This window comes from Panthera onca, chromosome B1 (assembly GCF_046562875.1).
Source record: "Panthera onca isolate mPanOnc1 chromosome B1, mPanOnc1 haplotype 2, whole genome shotgun sequence".
In the NCBI taxonomy this organism is placed as follows: Eukaryota; Metazoa; Chordata; class Mammalia; order Carnivora; family Felidae; genus Panthera; species Panthera onca.
This window is the reverse complement of record NC_138342.1, coordinates 102,836,273-102,857,358: the sequence shown is the minus strand read 5'-3', so window position 1 is coordinate 102,857,358 and position 21,086 is coordinate 102,836,273. Positions and strand designations below refer to the sequence as shown.

General features: G+C 38.5%; 1 protein-coding gene across 2 annotated transcripts in view; it reads left to right on the top strand.

The window, feature by feature from the left end:
• Positions 1-21,086, top strand: part of TRPC3 (transient receptor potential cation channel subfamily C member 3) — a 76,146-nt gene that overhangs the window by 15,266 nt on the left and 39,794 nt on the right. For both annotated transcript variants that reach the window (XM_060654256.3, XM_060654257.3), the window contains exons 2-4: positions 2,939-3,710; positions 10,426-10,614; positions 19,580-19,744. In XM_060654256.3, the coding sequence (XP_060510239.1) occupies positions 2,939-3,710; positions 10,426-10,614; positions 19,580-19,744 (1,126 nt within the window). The remainder of the gene's footprint in view (positions 1-2,938; positions 3,711-10,425; positions 10,615-19,579; positions 19,745-21,086) is intronic.

Genomic DNA, 21,086 nt, shown 5'->3' with positions numbered 1-21,086 from the left:
CTAATTCAGAAATATGACTTCACACTTAACTCAGTGTTAGAATGTTTTAAAGACAACATCAAAATGACTCATGTGACTTGTGTTGTATAGTACTAAAATCCCACGTTTCAGCTCAAATATACAATATGGAGATACTGGTTCCTAAAGAGGCAGAAATTCTAAGAAAAAAACTTTCAAGTACTAAGCAATGCAAAGAAAAATTCATTGAAGAATCATATTCTGGTATTTTCACATCAACTCTTTGGGGAGAAAAGGTGGGGTTTTTATAAGTGATTTTCTTTTTAGATAGCAATTGCTAAATAAAGAGACCTTTCCATTAAGAGGTAGCACTTTAATAATGAGTTTATTTCCCCAACGATAACCTGAGTAGAGATTGGAATTCTTCAGACATATATACTCTGCATATATATTCTGTATTATAGAAAATGTCAATATATTGTCATTGGTAAGCACAGAATTCATTTATACCGTATGGAGATTCTAGACATTTGAAGAGTTCCAGTTTGTAGCTTCATAGTATAAATATTAACCCAATGAAGTCAGTACCATTAATAGTAATCAAACATACTCAGCTACTACAATGACAGTTTTTACAAGATTTGTTTAAAACCCTTGTCATAGTTTGATCTTGAAACAAAGTTTTCTTCCATGCAGTTCAGTGAATGCTATTTCCCAGTTCTTGTCCACCTAAAAATCATCATGATACCAACACACACAGACACACACATATATACACACAACACCCCCACACCCAGCTTTGCACTTCCTTGTCTCCTACACACACACCACACACTCACAACCTCACTCTGCATGCTACCCTACACAACATACATCCATATCCCACTAATATGGCATTTATTTAGCTTCAGAAAGATTATAATGCAATGGTTGCCAATATGTACATTTACTTAAAAATTTTTGTCAACTAAGGGGTTAAAATAAACATCTAAAAATGAATTTTATTTTTTAGTAAAAATATTCAAACTGTGGTTAAAACTATTCAAAAAGTGCAGAAGGGTATAAGTGAAAAGCAAAAATCTCCCTTCCCCTATGGCTCCTCAGTTCCACTGCTCAGAGCCCAGTATAACTATAGTTAAAAGCCTCTCGTATTGCTTTCTAGAAATTGCTACAAATATGTATATATGTATGTACATACATATGTATACGTAAATGTGTAAATTTATAAAGGTGTATATATAAAAATGCTATATTTATTTAATTTTTAAAAGTTGATCACCTGACACTAGTTGTGCAGTTAGAATGGGGTGCCAGTCATAGCCCTCTTGCCCTTGGAGTTAACAAGCCTCTCCGGACCTCTTTGGATATGTCACCTGTGTAGTCCCAGGTTTGCCTGGCACATTCCTTTGGTCTCCATATGGGAAACATCTGCTGGTGCCTTCTGTGTTTCTCTCTTGGTTTGAGGCCGGCAGAAGTGAGAATTGAGTAGGGGCTGGTAGATGCCTCTGAGTTCTCCTGGTCCCTAAAGTCCACCCCCAGACTCCCAGGGAGAATAGAGTCTTCGCTAGTTTTCAACCCCTGACTCTGTGAATACTGTTTTATCAATGGTGGAAAGTATTTCTGGAATATATATTATAGAAAGAAATCCTTTTTTCCCAAGCCATTCACTTTTAACTTGTCATTCTTATTTGCCTTAAAAGTGGATAATGTGGAAAGAGTTTTAACTGGTACTTTTGGTGCAACTCATACAGAAAACAAAAATTACAGATATTTTAAAGGAAGTCGATCATAAGAATTTCAGTCAGCAAGAATGTTAGAGCTGGGTAAAGATGTAAATTTGTACTTAGAATAATAGCCACTGAAACATTAAAAGTAATCACAATGTTAAAAATTATATTGTTCATTTAGCATAATTTTTCAGAGACTTGGAACTTCTAAAAAAGATTTTTGTTTGTGTGCTCATGAGAAAACTCTGAAGCACTTTGTAAATTTCCATTTTACACCTGGGGTAAGGAAGTCTGAAGAAATGAATTTACCCAGCATCACAGAAATCACAGTGTGAACTTCAGTCACTGTACACATCAATTAATGAGATCATTTTCATAGTGCAACTAAGTCTCAACAAATGTGGTTGGTATTTGGATTTTGTACACATTGTTCTGGATATACTATTAGTGCCCAGTTGCTTTATTCATAAAATAATAGTAGTGACTTTGAAACCATGAATCATACCATATCCTTTTAGTTCAAACAGGCAATTATATAGTATTGGTAATTAACGGCTCTTATTACAAAGTCACAGCCGTTTTCAACAAAATAAGTTTTAGATTGATGCTTTAATTTTATAATTGCTAAATCTTGCCTGTGTCATTGAAAAAAATGAATCTTGTTTTTTTTTTTTCGGGGGGGAGGGTGGGGACAGAATACCCTTAAGAGAAAAAGATAACAAAGATCCTGAAAGATCCTTGGCCTAAATACTAGGCTTTTATTCCCCTGTCAATTATTTTATTTAGTTAAAAATATGCAATGACTTGAGAGGATTCTTCTGGCCTAATTCTTGAAAAATTTACTTTCTTTAGCCTTAAAGTCTAGTGCTTTGGTGCCAAGAACCTGCTAGGCCTTCATTTTCAAGACTTTTAGGACCAGTACGGTTATTTATACAAGGTCCAATGAGTTCCACCTGTACCAGGGTCTCAAGGGAGGCACAGATGTCTGGAAATTGTTTATATTATTATTTCTTCTGAATGCCATGTTGTACTGAACAGGAACCCTCGTTGTGATAGGCTGCCAACTCCTCTCTGGGTTCAAGCAGCCCATATTAGGTACAGGTGTAAATTTCAGGTGCGTTGCTTAGCAACTGACCGAGCTGTCCGCAGGTCACAGGTCTGCTGTAGGTGCTGTGTACTTGAGAAGGGCGAGGTATGAGGAGGAAGCACTATGCCCTAATAGTCTACAGTTGTTTTTCATTGCTGCTGATTAGGTCCATGGAGGGAAGCCCATCTCTGAGGCGCAAGACAGTGATGCGGGAGAAGGGCCGGCGCCAGGCCGTCCGGGGCCCTGCTTTCATGTTCAATGACCGGGGTACCAGCCTCACAGCCGAGGAAGAGCGCTTCCTCGACGCTGCCGAGTACGGCAACATCCCCGTGGTGCGCAAGATGCTGGAGGAGTCCAAGACGTTGAACGTCAACTGCGTGGACTACATGGGCCAGAACGCGCTGCAGCTGGCCGTGGGTAACGAGCACCTGGAGGTGACAGAGCTGCTGCTCAAGAAGGAAAACCTGGCGCGAATCGGCGACGCCCTGCTGCTTGCCATCAGCAAGGGCTACGTGCGCATAGTGGAAGCTATCCTCAACCACCCCGGCTTCGCAGCCAGCAAGCGCCTGACCCTGAGCCCCTGTGAGCAGGAGCTGCAGGACGACGACTTCTATGCTTACGACGAGGACGGCACACGCTTCTCTCCCGACATCACGCCCATCATCCTGGCGGCGCACTGCCAGAAGTACGAGGTGGTGCATATGCTACTGATGAAGGGTGCCAGGATCGAGCGGCCACACGACTATTTTTGCAAGTGCGGAGATTGCATGGAGAAGCAGAGGCACGACTCTTTCAGCCACTCACGCTCGAGGATCAATGCCTACAAGGGGCTGGCCAGCCCAGCGTACCTGTCCTTGTCTAGCGAGGACCCAGTGCTCACCGCCTTGGAGCTCAGCAATGAGTTGGCCAAGCTGGCCAACATAGAGAAGGAGTTCAAGGTAAGCTCTGTGCTCCACCCTGGCGACCCTGCATGCTCATCCACTTCCTGGCTGCTGCCAGATGGCTTCCATAGTCTGCTCTGGAATCAGTTTTGCCCAGTGGATTTAAAATCACAAGGGACTGGGATGTCATTCAGAAATGACCGATGATTTCCACCTCTAAACATGGTGCCGTGATAAATTTGCTTTGGGGATGGGTATATACTGGATCTAAGAGCTATACTTATGGTGCTGCTCTGTGTGGGTGAGCATTAAGTGGAATGCAAGACTTCTCCCCTTTGATTAGAGGAGGAATTTGGTGTGACTTTTTTCCTCCCCCATCCTTCCTCTTTTATAGTTAGTGGTATGGTGCCACACGACACTGAAGTGATATTGGTTTTGCATGTACTGTTTATTGGCCCAAACATCTGTATATGCCTTTAGGTAGAAAGTCAGAAGACTAATGTGGAATATGATTAAAATAATTTTATTAATATGACAAAAATGTCTCTCCTGAAATCCACAAATGTATATTCAGAGTGGTGAGCCATAGACCTCAGGTCAACCCAGAAATACAAGGATAGCAAAGTGTTTTGCATTAACAGATTTTTTTTTTTTTTAATGAATGAGCCTTTTTTCTGAACATTGTTTCTAGTTAAGTGGTATTATTTTTTATAAAAAATTAATGATAGGATATTTTAATCTTTTATTCAATTACTACATCCTCCTATGGGTTTTGGACGGTTCTACCTATTAAATCTGGGGCACAAGGAGATTTCATGGTTCTGGTGAAAGTCAGCGTGTTTTTCAGCAAGTTCTTGTCTCCCGTTGTCCACCTAAGAAGATTATTGCAGACATCAATTCCTTAAATTATTTTCTGGATGCTGAGTTAATCTTCTTTGTAGCGTGGTGTCAGATCACAGAAAGTGATTATTCTGTCTTTCAGATCTTATTACAGTTTTTCATACTTACGTGAGGTTTACACAAATGCAACTAGCAATATAATTCAAGTTAAGGGGTTGCAAGAAAATGGTTTAGGACAAAGAAATGAGCTATTAAGCCATGAAAGGACATGGAGGAAACTTAAATGCATATCATTAAGTGAAAGAAGCCAATCTGAAAAGGCTACATACTATATGATTCCAACTATATGACATTCTGGTAAAGGCAAAACTGTGGAGACAGTAACAAGATCAGTGTTGCTAGGGGTTAGTGGAGAGGAGGAATAAATAAGTGGAGTATAGAGGATTTTTAGGGCAGTGAAAATAATCTGTATGATACTGTGGTGATGGATACATGTCATTATACATTTATCCAAACTGATAGCATGTACAATTCCAAGACAGAACGCTAATATGAACTATGGACTTTGTATGATTATAATGTGTCCATGAAGATCTATCAATTATAAGACATGTACCACTTTGGTGAGAGATTGGATAATGTGGGAGGCTGTGCATGTTTGGGGCAGAGCACATATGGGAACTCTCTGTACCTTCCTCCTAATTTTATTGTGAACCTAAACCTGCTCTAAAACAAAAATGTTTTTTTAAAAAAAGATGTTAAAAAATGGTAGGAAAGTTTTGCATGTTTTTTTTGTTTGTATGTTTCCTTTTCCATACACACCGAATTACCTAATCATAAACCCTCATCTTGTCCTGGTGGATCTCTGACCTTAAGTATAATTTTGTTATTCCATTAAAAATTTTTCTGATATAAAAGCTACACATTTATTATACAAATTTTGGAAAATGTGGAAAAATAAAAAAATATCACCTTATATTTACTCTTTGAAGAGATTCATTATGTGATATTTGAAAAGATGAATTTCCTTGGAGTCAAAATGACTTATTCTTTTAGACAGAACTCAGAGAAAATGGTAAATTTCAAATTCTGTTTAGAGAAAATAGAAAAGCATCAAGGTTAAATAGTTGTAAATATCACTATTTTGACAAAGTAATAAAAAATGAAATTCTAAATTTATTAGCCACTATTTCAAATCTCATCAAAACCTTGTGGGGTTTTTTTGTTTTTGTTTTTTTGTTTTGTTTTTGTTTTTTGCATTTTGCTTGATATATATTGAAGATCTGTAAAAGAGATTCTACAAAAGGGAATTTTTTCTAATATTTTGCTTTAATAATTTCTAAAAGAGGCTAGTGTTTGCAATTCTGTGTAGAGAAGTCATCTTCGTGAAGTGATAGTTAAAAAATTTGTTGTTCATATTTTTTCCTGAAGCTGGCTAGGTCTGTATTGATGATACTTTGAATCTCCTTTACCCTGACTTAAAGAGTCACCTCTGATAACCTTTCAAATGTGGGAAAATGTTACAAGAGGCAAAAAGAGGAGAAAATACTACTGAGTTAAAGAGGGCATCCATGAAGCTACCAAGTGTCTAAGGATCTGCAAAGATCATCTCAATCTCACAGTTCCTTTTTCTGATCTATACGGAAAGTACTCGTGTAGCATAACCCTCTCTGACCCTGAATATAGATGGTTCCTCAGAAGTTACAGTTTCTAAGGACGACAAGTCTTCCTCCAGACTAAAGGTTGCTTTTCTTTCCTGTTCCTGCCTGTCCTTGTTATTCCTTTAGTACCTGCTTTCCTTTCATCTCTGTGCCCTCTCATCCCACGCTCCTGTCCATCAGTCAGGGCTTTAGACAGACAGCGAAAATAGTGCTTTCACGGTGCTGACCCAGAGACTCAGCTTGGAAAGGGCAGTGGAAGTGAAGCTCATTTCTGAGGCAAACAGATAACCTGATTTGCCCTATGTTCACTGTATTCTTTCCATAGAGAAAGAGTTCAAAATATGAGATCAAATACTAGCCTTGAAATGAAAAAATAATATGTTCCCTAGTGAAAAAGAGGTGATTTTTTTTTCCTTTTTAGACACCTGTATCTATTTTCTTATCAATGGCCTGTAAGATCTAGCATCTCACCCCTCAAATCGCCATCACTTAGGTGCATCCGAGAAGGTTCTTAGCCAGTGTGCAGTTTCCAAAGTTCTTTGAAGAATGCAGGAGGCATGGTGCCGAAAACATATGAAGGTCATTACCCCCAAGAGGTTGAAAATTCTAGGATATAGATTTAGATAAATTAATGGAGGACGGCTTGGTGACAGGTTATTAAGGAAATAGTTTGGATGTGTAAATGATGTCTGAAGCTATTCTGAGAAACAGAATATTGGACAGAATGGACTCTAGGTCTAATCCTCCAAATGTCAGTGGCAAGGAAGCTAGTCATTTATTAAGCTGTGAGAATGCAAAGTGAAATTTCTTAATTCTGAGTCAATAATGCACTTTATTTTTTTTTAAAAAGAGGGCATTTGCCTTCCTTGTGCCTCAGTTTTCTTCTCTTTAAATTAGAAAAGCAATTTTAATTTACATCATAGTAGGGCTGTGAGGAAGAGGTAAATAAATATAACCAAAATCACTACAGCAAAAAGCAGGATGATACTCTAGGAGTCAGCTGGTTGTATAGACCTCTTATTTTACAAATGAAAAAACAAAAGCTATAGCCAAGGACCCATCTGCTAAGCCTAGATTTAGGTGCCTTGGGTCCCAGACCTAGATATTCTATCTAATGTGCTGTACCTGATAACATGGATGTATTTTTATAGTACCTCATGTGTACCATGCTCTAAGCAATTAATCCTCCTAGCAGCAATATTAGGTTGGCTTATTCTCATCAGAGAAGCTAAGTAAATCCCACAGGATCCTACAGCTAGTAAGTGGTGGAAGAAGTATTTGAACCCAGTAAATCTGGCTTCAGATTTCTGCTTTTAAGCACTACACTAGCCTGCTCCTTTTGTTATTAGGGAAAGGATCTGATAGAACCAAGCCTGCTTAGAGTTGAATTTCAATTTTTGTTTTATTTCAAAAAAAATTTTAAAGTTTATCCATTTTTTTTCAGAGACAGAGACAGAATGTGAGGTGGGGAGGGGCAGAGAGAGAGGGAGACCCAGAATCTGAAGCAGGCTGCAGGCTCTGAGCTGTCAGCACAGAGCCTGACATGAGGCTCCAACTCATGAACTGCAAGATCATGACCTGAGCTGAAGTCAGACACTTAACTGACTGATCTACCCAGGCGCCCCTCAATTGTTCTTTTAAGGATAAAAAAGGGATTGAGATGATAACTACAAACATTAAAATAAGTTGCTGAAATCTGTGGACAGGCTGCCACAGGGACCAAGCATCATTGTTTTTCCCCTGGCTTGAGCAGGTCCTCAGGGTTTTGAGTTCCCGCTCTGTAAAGAAAGTAGCAGGGCCATCTGGTAACTTTGTGGAGAGCTATGGTATTGGAAGAGTGGCATGATGAACATGATTAAGCAAAACTAAGAGAAAATTACTAGAAAATGCAGATCAGACAAATGGTCTGAGTTGTGAAGGAACATGAGACAGGCCCTCGTGGTAGAACTAAAATAGTCACCTTGTGGTGCAGTGCAGACTGTTGCTAGTTTCCTTTGCAACTGAGAAAAGCTGTCTTTAGCTGGAGCTCTCCATCTTTCCCTGGGAGCCCCACATATATTGATAAAGTGGTATCCCATGACCACAATAAAAGAAATTCTCATTATCTCCAGCTGTGATTATTTTCCGCACTTGGGCAATACACTTCTTTGAGCAGGAAATGTTTACATTGTTAGGAAGACAAAGTGTTGTTTTTGCAACTTGTATGATTACCAGTTTTTGTTTCTTCACTGATGTTTCAGTGGATGTGAACAAACCACACGACTTTAAGATGAGACAATTTATAGATTATGATTTAAAAAAAAATTAATGTTTATTTTTGACAGAGAGAGGGAGACAGAGGATCCCAAGTGGGCTCTGTGCTGACAGAGAGACACGCAGGCCTCCGACCCAGAAAGTATGAATTAGAACTGAGATCGTGACCTGAGCCAAAGTCAGGTACTTAACTGACTGAGCCACCCAGGCACCCCAGATTATGATTTTTAAAAACAATGAGTTATGGTTTATGTATTACTACAGAAGCAGTTATTAAGTTTCTTCAAGCATTGAAATAGTCTCTCTTTTTTCTGATCAGTGAAGAAATGGTCATCCAATGTTGCTCCAAATCTTATAGAACAGTCTGAACTGAAGAGTAACATGAGGAAATTTCATCTAAAAAAAAAAAATGTGTTAAAAGGGAAGCTTTATATGGAAACAGACATGGATTTAATACTTCTGGGTGCTATAATAAAATATTTCATTAGTCTTTCAGGAATGAAAGTCAGATGGATATTTAACTGACATTCTGCATAGAAACCAGAGACTGAATGTTTTATTAATTTTATCAGTTGCATGGTACCAACTTGAATGGAAACCAAAGACTGAAGTTTTATTCATTTTATTCTCTTATTAGGGGAAAAGGATTAACTGTAACTGTTCCTTATCTGAATTTCTGATATCTGAAATGGAAACTATTATAGTCTATGTAGCCTTTAAACAGTCTTTCTTCTTTTAGTTGGTGATGTGATTTTTGCCCATGAAATCAATTGTGTATTTGAGGGAAAAAATTCAAATTCTTCATGTCTTTTTTTTTTTCAGTAGGATTTTGGGAAGCCCAGAAATACTGCTATGCTAAGATTACTTAGTTATTAGACATTTACAGTATCTCAGAACATATTGAAGAATTCTATTTTCCTCAAGTGTGCCAAATTAAATTATCATCTGGTTAACTTTCTTAATGGGCTAAAACTTAGTGAAAGCCATAGAGGTGGAACTGGGGTTTCTGAAAGTAAGATGCTTTCCCAAGAGATGGTCATTGATACCTTGACTGGAACCAAGGGGCCAGAAATAGAACTCCATTCAGAAGGTAACAGGAAATGCTGCCAAGTGACTTCCTTATACCAGTCCATGGCGCTATATAAATATGCTAATGAAATTAAAGATTCACAGATTATTTTTAGCAAGGTGTTAGTTCCAGTGGCCTGGAAATTTTCTCTCAGGTATTGGTATTCTGCAACCCTTGAGAATTCAATTACATATAATCAGACATTTCTCTCCTTCCAGTTCTGCAGGACATGATAATGTGCCCTTCAGACAAACAAGGAAAAATACCTCCTCTCCAGGTTGGCTCCTGTCCATCTCTTTACATTCACTATAAATCAGTCGTCCTCAGATGTAAATGTGTATCAGAAACACATGGAGAGCGTGTTTACACAGATTGCTGAGCTCTTTCTTCAGTTTCTAAATAGGAACATCTGAGATGGGGTCAGAGAATTGACATTGCTCACACATGTCCAGGTGCTCTTGCCGCCGCTGGTTTGAGGATTACGCTTTGAGAAGCTGTGTCCCCAGCAAGGCAAGGGATGGTATAAACTGAACAAATGATTTTCACATATAGTCCATCTTCTATATCAGATTGCCGCCTTAGAAAATTTACCATTTAAACCAATTTTCATAACAGGAATTGTTTTGTTTCAGCTTTAAGGAAACTATTGTTTATCTGCATAAGAGAGCTCGAAGTCTTTTTGATCCTTTGCTCTGTCAGCATTAGCATTTAGCCAACATCTCTTAATACAAGCCAGGGACCAACGTGCATACCATTCACAGAGCTGTCTGATATGGTTGGGCGGGTTGCGGAAGGTATTGGCTAAGAGGGTGTATGGGGGCAAATCCGGCCTGTATCTAACCGACAATTCTACCCAGAAGAAGGGACCTTTTTTTGTAATTCGCAAAAACTCTAAATACTTTTCATTGAATTAAAACAAACTCCTTGAATTTAAACCTCTCATTCTTAGAATGACTACCGGAAGCTCTCCATGCAATGTAAAGACTTTGTAGTGGGTGTGCTGGATCTTTGCCGAGACTCAGAAGAGGTAGAAGCCATTCTGAATGGAGATCTGGAATCAGCAGAGCCCCTAGAGGTACACAGGCATAAAGCTTCACTGAGTCGTGTCAAACTTGCTATTAAGTATGAAGTCAAAAAGGTAAGTGGCCTACTTTTATCCAGCACCATATCAACTATGCCATAATCCCAGGAAATTTTTTTAAATAATAAAAATAAATGTTACTGATAATAGATTTTTTTTTCTTCATGAAAGAGATTGAGTGAAATGTGGTAAAGTTGTGAGTCAAATATCTAGCTTCTGTGATCCTTTCCACTTTTTGTCTGCTGCAAGACCTTGAATAAGTCATAAACCTTCTCTAAACTTCAATTTTCTCCTATAAAAGGAGGATCATACCTCTTACCCGTCTCAGGGTTTTGATGCAATTTCAGTGGATTAAGACATGCAAAAGAATTTTGTGAACCACTCGTAATGCAATTAAAAATAATAAAATGTTATTTGTATACATTTTTGTAAGGCACTGTTACACTGTCATGCTAATCCTTGTGACAAGCCTATGTTATCCAATTCCCCTATAATAGGTAAAATAGATGATGAGATTTCTTTTCTACAAGGAAACTGAGGTTTGCCAAACTTAAATGTTATGTCTAAGGTCACACAGCTGTGAATACCAGAAATAAGATTTATGATTACTTTTTTACTCTGGTATTTCAAATAAACTTAAGTGTATGTATTTGCTGCTTGTATGGGGCTTTTAAATAATCCATGAAAATTCTAGCTATGATGTTTTACTGTAATAAAAATCTCAGTTATCTAGAATCTAACAGCTTTTATATATTAGATAAATAATTATACAGACACACACACACACATATATATGTTGTATTTTAAGAGAACTGATAAATCACCAAAAGTAAGCTGTTAACAGGAATAGATCTGATTTTATGAACTGGTTAATCATGTATCACTGAATGTTCTGTCCTCTGTGCATGGTGCTTAAGAGGGCAGGCCCTGGAGCCAGTTTGCAGGGGTTCAAGTCCTGAGTTAACCACGTGTTCCCTATGTGACCATGGGATAGTCACCCAACCAGGCCAAGCCTCAGTCTTCTTATTAGTGAAGTAGGGACCACAATAGCAACTACGTTTTCGGTTGTTTGATGATTATAAGAGCTAATGCACGTAATTAGCACAGGTATAGTACATGGTGATTATTCAACATGTATGAGCTAGTAACATTTCTACATTATGAAAATTCATTCTCAGGATGATGACTCTTAAGCAAGTTTAGCTTTAGTCATCAAACACAAATTTCATGTTCACTGTGTTTGTTCCAGTCCATTGTAGCAGACTATAGCCAATTTAGGCCGAAAGTAAGGGATATGAGGAGACTCACAGATTCACGGGGGGAGGTGGAAGAAGAAGCTTATCTAAGCTGTGCTTCCGGAAACCTTACTCAGAACCAGGCCCAGAACTCAGGTCTGCACATGTGCCTCTGACCTGTGGAACCTAGGCATGTACTGGCACCCTAGCAGTAAGTGAGCATGAGGAGATCTTTCTCTCTTTCCTTTTCTCTGTGTGTGTGTGCACACTCCACAAAGTGGAGAACTTCCACATCTAGTGTTCACAAGGTTTTAGCCAGCTATTAACCACAGATCTCTCCTCAACTTAAAAAGACAGGGAAATGTGAAGATTCTTAGTTAATACTGATGTAAAATAACTTTTCAAGGAATTATCAGTTAAAAGTAAATTGGCTAGACTGCCTTCCTCCTAGAGCATTTCTTTCTTTCTTTTTTTTTTTTTTAGTTTTTATTTTTAATTCCAGTTAACACACAGTGTTATATTAGCTCCAGTGCATAATTTAGGGATTCAACACTTACGTACAACACCCACTTATGCTTATGAGGAGTGCCCTCTTTAATCCCCATCACCTATTTTAACCATCCCCCCCCACCCTCCCCTCTGGTGAACATCAGTTCTCTATAGTTAAGAGTTTGTTTTTTGGTTTTCCTCTCTCTCTTTTTTCCCTTTGCTTGTTTGTTTTGTCTCTTAAACTCCACATATGAATGAAATCATTTGGTATTTGTCTTTCTCTAGAGAATTCTTGCTAGTTGAGGTTTTGCTATATTGAAGGAAAAAAGATAATACTGAATAAGATTAATATTAAACCATTTTTAGAAAACTGTCTGGACATTTATTCACAAATCTTAAAGTACACATCTCTTTTCTTTAGCACCTGAGAGGAGAGAATTGATTTCAGTTGTCACTGGTTCTTTATCATTGCTTTGAAAGTGTCATATTAGCAGAGACAGCTCATCTGTAGATGGGCTTCTTTGAACCAAACTGTCTTGAGACAGTGAATGTCTTCCTGGCATGTTAATTTTAAATAAATTGATGTATAGCTTATTATGTATGAGGTGTCATTAATAATAAATTTGCTATCAGTCAGCTACTGCCAGGAAACAACAAAAAGTGCATTTGAAACTGAAAGGATATTTAGGGCTTTGCAGGTATTTCTGGGTTCATTTGTTTTGTGATATAAAGGGAGTACTGATTCAACTTTTTGACTTAGAAGCTTCACTCAATTAATGTATACAAAAATTTATTCTAGAATGTCCCCCAAAGCCCCACTTCTCCCTTTCTTTTTCTCTCTCCAAGATGTCCTTCATTCTTCACTCAACATTTACATGTCTCCATTTAGCAAAGAGAAAAGATGCCCATCCCTGCTGGTGCTTCCTTTTTCCTTTATCTCATTTCTGGTTCCTAAGTAAAACCACTTCTTGGGTTACAATGATGTGTGAACCCTACCGACACTGAGGTAGTCTACAGCTACATGCAAGGCATTGGGATTTCAAAATATATGTTATGTTTTTCCCTCTTGATAACATAATAAATTTATATTCAAATGAACTCATAATTCCACCAAGGAAACTAGTTTTTTGTAACAGCTGTTTCCCATAAGAGACTCAAAGTCTCTTTTGCTATGTGCTCAAGATCTCCTCCCAGCTCTGGGTCTGGGATTACTGGCTTCTTTCTGGCCTCATAGTTCCCAGAGCTCAGTCTTCCCTGGGAATCACACCACGAGGTTACCCAGGCCTTAGAGAGCTCGATGGCAGTTAGTCAAGAAAATGAAAATATGGAAGACCTGAATGGGAGAGATCTGAACATGAATTTAATATTTATGGGAGAAAGAACTTTCTAATATGAAAGCAGTTGAAGAAATAACAAAGCAAAAGTGTAAACAATTTAACCACATACAACTTAAAACCTCTGTACACAGAAAGATCATAAAAAAGAGCAAAGTGAGAAAGGTATAATTTCTCAATTCTGACTTGTCAAGGATTGATAATCTACAAAGAGCTCATACAAATTTTTAAGAAAAATTTCTAGAGCCCTATAGAAAAATAAGCAAAGGGCATGAATAGGCAATTCACAGAAAATTTAAATGGATAGCAAGCCTATTTAAAAATTTTAAACTCTCGGGGCGCCTGGGTGGCTCAGTCGGTTGGGCGGCCGACTTCGGCTCAGGTCATGATCTCGCGGTCCGTGAGTTCGAGCCCCGCGTCGGGCTCTGTGCTGACAGCTCAGAGCCTGGAGCCTGTTTCAGATTCTGTGTCTCCCTCTCTCTGACCCTCCCCCATTCATGCTTTGTCTCTCTCTGTCTCAAAAATAAAATAAATAAATGTTAAAAAAAAATTAAAAATTTTAAACCCTCTAGTAATAAATGCATCCTAATATACAAATACCATTTCCCCTCTCTCAAATTATTAAAGAATAGAAAATTCATACTCTCAATTCTGTTGGTGAAATGGGCAATCTTATGCGACTAGTGGGGAACAAATAATAATGTGTTCTCAGGGAATGGATTTATAGATCATTCATCTCAGAATCATTTCTGAGGAGTTTCTAAGGTAAATAATAAAACTGGAAAGATAGTAAATTTTATTACTGTTTGTAGAGCTACCCATGTTATTCTACAAAAGAGAATGGAATAGATCAAAAGATGAAATTTTTTGAAATGAGTACAAGAAAATTAACTTTTAGACAAAAATGTCATTTTCCTGTTTGAATAATGGATTATTTACCTTTCCCAAAAAGCTCTGAGTTGTTTTTTTTTTTTATGTTCTAATTTATTTTTGAGATAGAGAAACAGAGCATGAGCATGAGCGGGGGAGAGGCAAAGAGGCAGGGATGTACAGAATCCGAAGCAGGCTCCAGGCTCTGAGTTGTCAGCACAGACCCTGATGTGGGGCTCGAACCCACGGGTCATGAGTTCATGACCTGAGCCACCCAGGCACCCCTAAAAGCTCTGTGTTTTAATTCTGTCTTTACCTCTGTCTTCTCTGCAACTTGAGGATGAACATCAATCCCTTCCCTCAATAGAAATAATGAGAGCTTTACTAAGCTATTCTAAGAAAGTCCTTGACAAAGATAAAGGATACTAGAAGTTGATAGACTATCGATCTGGAAAACCATGCTGTTGAGAAAGAGAATTTCCTGACTTCTTCTTTGCTCTTATTTTCTCCATGGTGGGATTAGATTTAACTATAGAAACATCACCTAGAAAAGAGACACATGGTGGTGCCTCGGTGGCTCAGTCAGTGAGTGTCTGACTTCGGCTCAGGTCATGATCTTCCAGTTCATGAATTTCAGCCCCACATTGGACCGTGCTGTCAGCATGGAGCCCTCTTTAGATCCCCTATCCCCCTGTCTCTCTACTCCTCCCCTACTTGCACATGCGTGTGTGCACTCTCTCTCTCTCTCAAAACATTAAAAAAGAGAGACTTGCAGCAACATATACACATAAAATTATCCACTATGAATGAAGAAAGTGTGGTTTCCTTAATTCCAAACATTGAGCATTGCAATGAGAATGCTAAATATCCTGCAGAGACCTTGGGTGCGGTGCAGGTGCTGGCCAGCCTGTCCTAAATCCCACACTGTATAGCCTCTTGGCCAGGTTTGTGCCCAGCACTGAGAAAGAACAGAATATTGTGCACTCAGTGGGTTCAAAATCCAGAAAACTTACACACTGTAAGTTTTCAGTTTATATTTCACAACTCAAAAAACTTTAAAAAGAAATTGAATGATGTAGCTTTTATTCACAGCAGCATTTTAAATTGTATGAACTGTGCCTTCAACAATGTCATTAAAAACAAAAACAGAGTGTTCCTAACATGTTTTTGTACAACAGTATTTCCATGAAGATAGTTCTTGTAAAGTCTGATTTGATAATAAGACAATGTAACATGAAATTTTTTTTAAGTTGAAAATTATCTCATGGTTTTCCATTAACCTGCCCTGATTACTGGTTCAGTTTACAATCTGTTAGTCATTTGGCACGGGAAAAAAATGTTTGTTCTCAATGCTACAATAGTTTTGTTCCATTGAAAGACTGAGATTTTCTTATGTGTCAAGCATTCTCCCTTTAAATCAGAACACCTCAAATAAAGGCATTATTTTTGTAATGATTTCAATTTGCTGGTCCACTGAAGTTGGGAAATAGCATACAAATTTTATCCAACTGGCTATGACTGGACTGACAGCACAAGAGGTTTTTTTAGAAGGTAAACAATTTTAAGAGATAAAGGTCACTGCCCTATTTTGAAGTCATTGAAAAGAGAAAAACTCATCTCCTAGAGGGATTAACTCTTTTGCCCTCACTTGTTACTGTTGTATTGATTTTATTATTTTTTAAAAATGTTCCTTGTGTACTTGCATTAGGATTTTAAATTATTAGAGGAAAATATCCATTTGTATTTTCTTGTGAATTGAAAGGAATGAACAGATACCATAGGCTGGTGTATTACTATCTCAAGAAGAGAGTAGAATTAATAATATAGGAAATATACCTTTAAGCTGAATTTTATTTATTTATTTATTTATTTATTTATTTATTTTTATTTATTTTTGGGACAGAGAGAGACAGAGCATGAACGGGGGAGGGGCAGAGAGAGAGGGAGACACAGAATCGGAAACAGGCTCCAGGCTCCGAGCCATCAGCCCAGAGCCTGACGCGGGGCTCGAACTCACGGACCGCGAGATCGTGACCTGGCTGAAGTCGGACGCTTAACCGACTGCGCCACCCAGGCGCCCCTTTAAGCTGAATTCTAAAGTGTGACAACTAAACTGCAGACACCACAGTTTTGGCTAATATTTAACATATATTAGGGTTTTGTACTATATTGTACAAGTCACAATGGGTCAAATATTGATCATTATATAATACCATATGGGAATGATTGATTTCCACCAAGTCTTTAAGGGCTGTATAACCCTTATACAATGTAATTCATGCCATAAAGCACATCTTCAAAGTTGAAGATTAACTGGAGGAGGAGGAGCAAGGAGAGGAAGCCATATTGCAACATTAATATTTTTGTCCTTAAGAGGTTAAAACCTAAGAAAGAAAGGCCGGACACTCAAAAGGGAAATTTGTCCATCAATTTTACATGGGTACACGTCCACCTGTCTCTTAACTTCATAGGGATTTTCTGTCCTGCAGAAAGCCTTGGCCTATAAAAAAGTGCATGTTGACTTCCTAAGCGACAATCTAATTTGATGATATCATCTCCACTGTAGATTTCTCTGAATGCACTGTTCCCCATCCTAAGCTGAGCCTAGCTGGAGTCATAGGACTGCTTTTTATTTGCATCTGTCCAAATGTAAACCCTCCAACTTTCAAATTAGTATTATTTTAGTTTTTTTAGTTTTTTAATGTTTATTTATTTTTGAGAGACAGAAAGCACAAGTGGGGTAGGGGCAGAGAAGGAGACACAGAATTGGAAGCAGGCTCCAGGCTCCGAGCTGTCAGCACAGAGCCTGATGCAGGGCTTGAACCCACAAACCGTGAGATCATGACTTGAGATGAAGTTGGAGGCTTAACCGACTGAGCCACCCAGGTGCCCCTCAAATTAGTACTATTTTAAATGTTGATTATTTATCTTGGCAAGCATAAGAAGTCTGTCTCCATTTTTTCCCCACATTTATGGAGAGCTTACTGTGTGCTGTAGAACAGGAATCCCTAATCACTTAATGTGCACTGATGCTTCCATTTTCACCTTCTTCTACCAAATGCCTAACAGAGTGCCTGATTCATAGGAAGAGCTTACAACATTTTGAAGAGTGAATGAATGAATGGTACATTTAGGAACTCAGAGGGGATAAGGATTTAACACAGAAGGAGGGGTAAAGCAGGAAGGAAATGATTCAGTAGAGTATAGGGGCAGAAGTGGAAGTTTGGCAAAGTTCTCAACAAGAATCCTAGAAAGTTGTCACAAAGATTCCAGGGCTTTCAACCTTGATCATATTTTATCATGAGTTCAAATAATGACTGTATTGATCAAAAATCAGAACTTTGAAAGAGTAACAGAATCTTGAGTCTGGAAAGGAGTTCTAATTACAGACTTAGCAGCTAGCAATGACCAGTGAGCTTTAGGACCTGGGACTTTTATAATTGAATTGAAAGAAACTTCTAAGGTAAAATCTGCTTTTTCACATTGAACTCATTAAGCTAGAAAAGATAGCATCCTCTTTATAGTACTTTAAATCTCCCAAATCCTACCAGTTTGTATTGTTGAAATAAGTTCAGTGAAGTACTTCAAATCTAATATTTGTAAATTCATCTTACCACTTCTGCCAGCAGGTGTCAAGAGCCCCTTGTGCCCTGTGGCACAGCAGTCACCAGAGTGATCATCAGTGGACTTCCCAGAGGGCAATGCACATAGGGGCAAAAGTGGGGGGTTAGGGGAAATTGCATCTCTACTGTCTACGCTGGGGGATGAGGTTTTATTTTTTTAATTTTATTAATTTTTTTTTAATTAGAAGAGCTAATGGGAAACAATACACCAGTAAGTGGAAACCCATTAATTTCCTTATAGGTGTGGTATTTATTGGTAATTAGCCGAATAACTTGAGGAATTGCCTGGAGTTGCTAAGAATCATTAAGATCATTAACTAGAACTTGATCAAAGATGAACCCTTCACATAGTAGGAACTGAGCTGCCTTCCTTGCCTCTAAGAGTTTGTAAAAACATTTCATGAGTACTTCTTAACAGGTTCATTGTTATTGTTCTGTTTTTCAGAAGATAATGATACCTTGATTTTTGCGTTGCTAAACACTCTTTAAAAATATATGTAAGCTGGCACTCATAGTTGATTTGTGAATGACCCTGAATAATCTCCAAGCTTGGGCAAAGTGCACCTGGCCATTCAAAGACAGGCATATCCAGCCACAAATGGGCACCTGTTAGGGTAGGGACCTTTTTACATGAGCCTGACTACAAATACATTTTGCTACCTGAACAAGGACAGGACTTTAGCAAAATCCCAGTCCATCAGAATAGATACTGGCAGATGATTTAGCAAAGTCAGATGGCAACAAAATAGAATAAAATGGCAGGGCTGAAGTAAGTATAATGTGCTCAGTTTTCCTGGTTACAATTGTAGTTACAAAAGAACTGTTGGAGATAATTTTTTTTTTAACCTGTGATAGAGGCAGCAATAAAAAGAGGACAGATTACTGAAATAGGAAGGAAGGGACATTTGCTGCCAGTGCCTGGAGGCAGTGTAAGTGCGAACCAAGCAGAATTCTTGCAGATTCATTGGCTTTTTGCAGATCTTTGCAGTTTGCAGTGATAGTACATACGTATATGTATGTATATTTTTCATACATGTAGCACTTTAGGAATTACTTATGAAACTTAACACATTTCTTTTTTTAGCTATAGTCTAATATAAGCCAATTCTTTTCCATTTTGAACTGAACATAAGTAAGCTGGCAGACAACAAGATGGGACACATTTTCACAAAGGAAAGCATATGTCACCCAGATTATGGACAGGAATCTGTGTATTATGGAGAATTTCAATCAGAAAGAAATGTGATTAAGGATGATATCAATTTTGTGCTCTTGTTTCCACTTAAGTACTATTAGTTCTGAAGCAATTTTGGAAAATGGAGGGAAGGTAAAGGAAAATATTACCAGAACCCTCTAGTGCCTATATTCTGGAAAAGTGTACATTAATATCTTTAGGATTATGCATTCAGTAGTTGAGGTATCCCTAATGATAGTAACCTACCTCTTTCTCCCCCTCTCTTTCTGCCAACAGTTTGTGGCTCACCCCAACTGCCAGCAGCAGCTCTTGACAATCTGGTATGAGAACCTCTCAGGCCTGCGGGAACAGACCATAGCTATCAAGTGTCTGGTTGTGCTGGTGGTGGCCTTGGGCCTTCCATTTCTTGCCATCGGCTACTGGATTGCACCTTGCAGCAGGGTACATGTTTTTCTACATCCATTTCCTCCGTGGTTGGTGTGCTGTGTGTTTTGGGGATGAAGAAGGAAAAAGCTTCCTACTTAAGGCTCTTATCAGTTTTACCCTGAATGTTAATGCACTCAGGGACACAAGGTCTGCTTTTTAATGACTGGATCAATTCAAATAAGAGATGAAAAAGGATTTGGTACTTGTGGAATAGATCACATTTGAAGGCATATAATACTTAGGCTCTTAAGGTAAAATCCGCATGGTGGTCAAGAGGGAAAGCGGCTTGCGTGAAGTAGCACTTTTGCTGATTCTGTGGACAGCTTAATAAATCAAGAGCGTCAACTGAGTTGGCCTGCGTTTAGAACAGTCCTGTTGCAGTGGTGCCAAGGAAGTTAACCTGAGAACTGGAAAGGCAACTCATTGGAACCTGTCAAGAGATATGAGGCTCAGTGTATCAAGCACAGTCACGAACAGTGGTGTTAATTTAAAGAATTCAAGAAAGTGCATGCCAGGTTCCCCCCAGCCCCCTGCCTTTTGTTCCTTCAGAAGATTCTTAAAAAAAAAAAAAAAAAAAAGTAGAATTTGGGTTTGGGGTCTTTGGATTTTTTAGATTGTTTATGTTTAGTTTGCTTGAATCACTTTGTTCACTATCTTCATCCCTCTCTCAACTTGCTAGTATAGACTCAGTTTAATTGTGCCTAAGAGATCCTCTGAACAGGATATGGGAAGGCATACTAGTCATGCTAACAGGATCTGTATTAGGTTAATAAAGGGCACCGCCAGGGAGAATAAGCCGTTTTGAGGTCCTTTTAATCCTGCTTTTATATATTCTGAGATCTGGTTTTGTTTAAATCAGAGGCAGTTTCAGGAAAAATGAGTCAAGGCCACTTACAATGATCCTGGAAATCCGTCACCTCTCTGGCTGCATAGTCTTCCTGGCAGAGTGAGTCCTGCTCTGCAGGCACCATACACGTGTGAACGTATTCATCCATCTCATTTCATTGTTGAGCTGCCCATGCAATTTAAGGCAGAAAGTTTGTCATTTTGATAAGGTTTGATGAGTTGACTAAGTTCCTTTGTTCTGTATCATGGAAAAGTACCTTACGATTCCTCAAATACATAAGCACTAAGGACTAAAATCTGTAAGTGATAAGAGAGCATGCATCAAAGCAAAAATCATTTCCCACACAAATAATTTCCCTTTCTGAGGGAAACGAATAGGAAAGTTGATGTTTCTAAGTGTTTGCCTCTTAGGACCGCTTAATCAGTGAAAACATGGAAGTCCATTCCTTTTTTCTCTTCACTTACAAAAGTGCAGCTAATAGTATAGTGAACTCTGTGTCCCCCAGAGAGG